Raw genomic sequence first — 3798 nt, 5'->3', positions numbered from 1 at the left:
ATGGAAATGGCAAGCAGATTTGCAGATCTAGTTGACGGCGTCGTGTGGCGAGGCGGTTTGTCAATCAAAATATTGCTCGGGAGGCCTCATGCGGGTAAGGCGCTCAAGAGTAAGCATTGTCTCGGTGTTTTCATATACGCTGCTTGTTGTGTTCGCGCGTGATTTGCATTTAGTTGTGTCAGCAGAGGAACGTTCGTTGGGTATTACTGAAGCCATAGTATTTCTAAATCTAAAATGAATCAGGTGATTGAACAATTTGTAGTTAGCGTGCAGGAGCTCTCGGCGCAGAATAGGTTTCAGGAACTCAATGACATTCTCGTTGCATCCCAGGTAGGTGAAATTCAAGACGGTTAAATTAAGCTGATACGCTGATTTTCATATACTCGAGTATAGGATTTCATTTTGTGCGTGATTATTGATATTTTTGTGGATGTAGCCAACCTTAAAAAATAATTCGTGTCTGACCTATCAATCGAACTTAAGTTAATCAGTTCAACCGGCCGGTATAGATTGACTGTTAAAAACCGAAGCTCTAAAGCAGCAATGATGTTATGCCTGGTCTCCATGAACTCGATTAAATAATTCCACTTATCTACTTTCGAGTCCTATAGTACTGCTTCTTTGGAACTGTTGAACAGTTGAACCTTGTTATGATGTTGCTATTGATCTTATAAAGAACGTTTTAGAATTGTTGCATTGAGAGGACAAAGAAAGTAACACAGTATTTGATCGTCTGTCGGAGACGACTTTTGCTGGGATGTAGGAGAATATACGCTTTGTGTAAGTAAATTATTCCACAGAACACATACAAATCGAAACTTTACGCAGATTAAACAAATAGATTAACCAGCGACGACTGAATTGATAATTATTGATAAATTATCAGGCTCTGGACCCAACTCAGATACCCCTGTCAGCGCTGGACGTAGCTTTAGAAACACTCAACGCACATCGACATAGCCTTGGCGTTCTGTATATCCTTTTGGCGAAGCATGCCCAACTGCGTCCCAGCGACGACTATACCGAACTGTTCAAACAAAGCAAAGAACTTATTTTGCAAGGCAACCCTGAACAATTGCCCCATGCGCAAGATCAGTTTATTGAGTTTTGCCACCAGGTTACCACACAGCTCGTGGAACGTCAGCAACCGATGAAAGGAATTCATATCCTCCAGGTATGCACTGAATCGCACACTACTTAGAAAGATGCCAATAAAAAAAACTTGGTCAAGAACTATAATTATTTTTTGATAATTGTTTCTATTGTTACTTGCATAGAGCAGGATTATTATTGGATCGAAATTTCCATAGCAATAAAAGGCTATAGTATACAAAAATAGTAATATTTTTAGATCTGCATATAAATTTCTTTGTTTCTTTCCAAATATATATCAGAGCAGTAGAGTAGTATTAAAAAATCTGATTATAACTGATTATAAAACGATATTTCTAGTAAGCCAGGTCTTTTGAGCAAATCAAATATGTCGTGCAAACTGCGAAAATTCTTTCAGATGGGTGAAAGTTTGTGTTTGTTGAAAGAACATTCAAACTTTTTCTCTGTACGTAATAAAAGCGAAACATTTAGAACTTGACAAGCTTCACTGTTGCTCTTTTTGCTATTATTCTACTATCGTACTTACCTTTGTTCTATTAGGTTCTATGTATCATATGTTATTTCTAACTAAACTTTCTAATTGATGCTTTCCAAAGTAGAATTTGATTACAGCACCTATAATGTTTTAAGCTCCGTTTGTTCGGTTTTCCTTGCAGGTCGCTATCGGCAAAATTCAGTGCATTCGATCGCAGCTGACTGCGTTGCATGCAGATCTTTGTCAGCTCTGTCTGTTAGCAAAATGTCCTCAAGCTGCCTTGCGAATTCTTGATGTAGACATCACTGACGTCCTCAAAGAGAAGACACAAAATGTTAAATACTTTCTCCTATATTTCTACTACGGCGGAATGATCTACACGGCATTAAAGAAGTATGAGAGAGCTTTGTTCTTCTTTGAGGCCGCTGTCACTGTCGAATCCATGGTTGTGTCGCACATTGTTCTTGAGGCTTATAAAAAACGCATTCTTGTATCTCTTATCGCGCATGGCAAAGTCGAGCCACTTCCCACATGGACCTCCGCAGTTGTTGAAAGGTTCGCCCGCCAACTGTCGAAATGTTATCATGACCTAGAAGCTGCTTATGGGACATCATCAGTGGCTCAAGTTCATGATCTGTGTCAGAAGAACAGCGAGCGGTTTGCCCGCGACGGCAATACCGGCCTCGTTAAACAGTGCGTCAGCGCTCTGACCCGAAAAAACATCAAAAAGTTGACCAAAACCTTTCTCACGTTGAGCTTGGCAGACGTTGCCCAGCGCTGCGAGCTGGCCGGTGCGAAAGAAGCGGAAAGACAACTTTTCAACATGATTGAAGATGGGGAGATCTTTGCGTTGATCAACCAGAAGGACGGCATGGTGAAGTTCATGGATAATCCAAATAAGTTTAACAACACCAACTGCTTCCTCGAGCTCGAACAGAAGATGCGTCGATACATTGATATTAATGAAAAGATTCGGTGCGTTATTAGCATTTGATTGTTTGGTGAAGTCCATGATCGTAGATCTTATTATATAGATATTATAGATGTTTATTACTTTGCGGACAGTTGATGTATCCATTACAAGAAAGTCAACGAGCATCTTACCGTCTTTTGCAATGGGCGTTCGGCCGGTTTGACGCATACGAAACTTGAAAAAAATTTAATTAACATTGGCAGAGTTACATTACATATAGTAATTATTTTTAAAAAATAATGGCAAACTAAAATATTTTCTAAATTGTTGAAATGGTGGATGGAATAGTGTTTTTAGGATATAAAGGTCCTTTATAGAGCTCTCAAAAAAGCGGTAGTTAACCTTACTACAGCGAACATTAAAAATAGATTTGGCATATTCTTTCAATAGTGGGGCCTTTACGAATCAATTAACCTGTGTTGTATAAAGATGTTAGCGTAGCATGTTTACCCTTATCTCATTCTCAAATCACTCACTGTCATGTGTTTTCGTATTTTACAGACGGCTTTCGGAAGAAATCGCTCTAGACCCCAGATTCATACAAAAATCAACGTCTCACGATGATGAGATGACTGGCCCCGCAGTGAGTGTAAACTATACTCGGAGCAGCCGACTGCCTGGATCGTTCAACCGGCTTGTTCGGGAGGTAAATTCATCAGGCGCTCGGGGATCTACGTCGTGAGGTGCACGCACATAATTTATTGAGGATGAGCAAGTGTGAGGAGGAAAAAATCTTCATATTTGCCAATTATATTATTACTATATTATGAAGTACAATGTACTCCGGCGTTTTGTATTATGATAAACGTTATGTATTGTAATAAACAACACCGCTCGTTGTCGCATTATATTACTGGGTTCGTATTTTGTTTGATAGAATGCCGTTCAGGCTTTAGTCAAGTCTTATTAAAAATAATTTCAAAAATATAGACTGTTTAGCAAAAATGTAACACGAACTAACATCAAAGATTGCGCTACAACTCTAAGTTCGGCTAAGCAATCAGAATAAGAAAGCAGAAAGTCTGCATTATCTTCTTAATAATTGCTTTTGAAAGCACTTAGAAAAGAGAGAACCTTATGCGATCATGCGCATAGGTTTTATAAATGTGTGAATACATTCCTGTTTACACAATATTTACTTGCATTATGAAACTTTTTTTAAATAGAACACCCAATTCTAATTGCATATATACGACTAAGCATCTAGTGAAGTTTTTTGGATTTTGGAAAGCACCTC

At 38.7% G+C, this 3798-nt stretch overlaps 1 protein-coding gene across 1 annotated transcript; it reads left to right on the top strand.

Annotated features, from left to right (window-relative positions):
- Positions 1-110: 110 nt before the first annotated feature.
- CSN3 (COP9 signalosome subunit 3) lies at positions 111-3414 on the top strand. The gene is made up of 4 exons (XM_022851388.2): positions 111-330; positions 887-1174; positions 1770-2563; positions 3063-3414. The coding sequence occupies exons 1-4, from the start codon at positions 235-237 to the stop codon at positions 3241-3243; spliced, it is 1359 nt and encodes a 452-aa protein (XP_022707123.1). The 5' UTR covers positions 111-234; the 3' UTR covers positions 3244-3414.
- The last annotated feature ends 384 nt before the right edge of the window (positions 3415-3798 follow it).

Source organism: Varroa jacobsoni, unplaced genomic scaffold, assembly GCF_002532875.2.
Source record: "Varroa jacobsoni isolate VJ856 unplaced genomic scaffold, vjacob_1.0 contig00191, whole genome shotgun sequence".
NCBI lineage: Eukaryota > Metazoa > Arthropoda > Arachnida > Mesostigmata > Varroidae > Varroa > Varroa jacobsoni.
The sequence above is the reverse complement of the archived record's forward strand: the minus strand, read 5'-3'. Positions and strand labels throughout refer to the sequence as shown.

What these genes read in the sequence shown, in the direction of transcription:
- CSN3 (XM_022851388.2), top strand. Translation starts at nt 235, where the DNA reads ATGAATCAGGTGATTGAACAATTTGTAGTTAGCGTGCAGGAGCTCTCG. An exon ending in ACATTCTCGTTGCATCCCAG is followed by an intron (nt 331 to 886) that starts GTAGGTGAAATT and finishes ATAAATTATCAG; the next exon opens with GCTCTGGACCCAACTCAGAT. An exon ending in GATATTAATGAAAAGATTCG is followed by an intron (nt 2,564 to 3,062) that starts GTGCGTTATTAG and finishes CGTATTTTACAG; the next exon opens with ACGGCTTTCGGAAGAAATCG.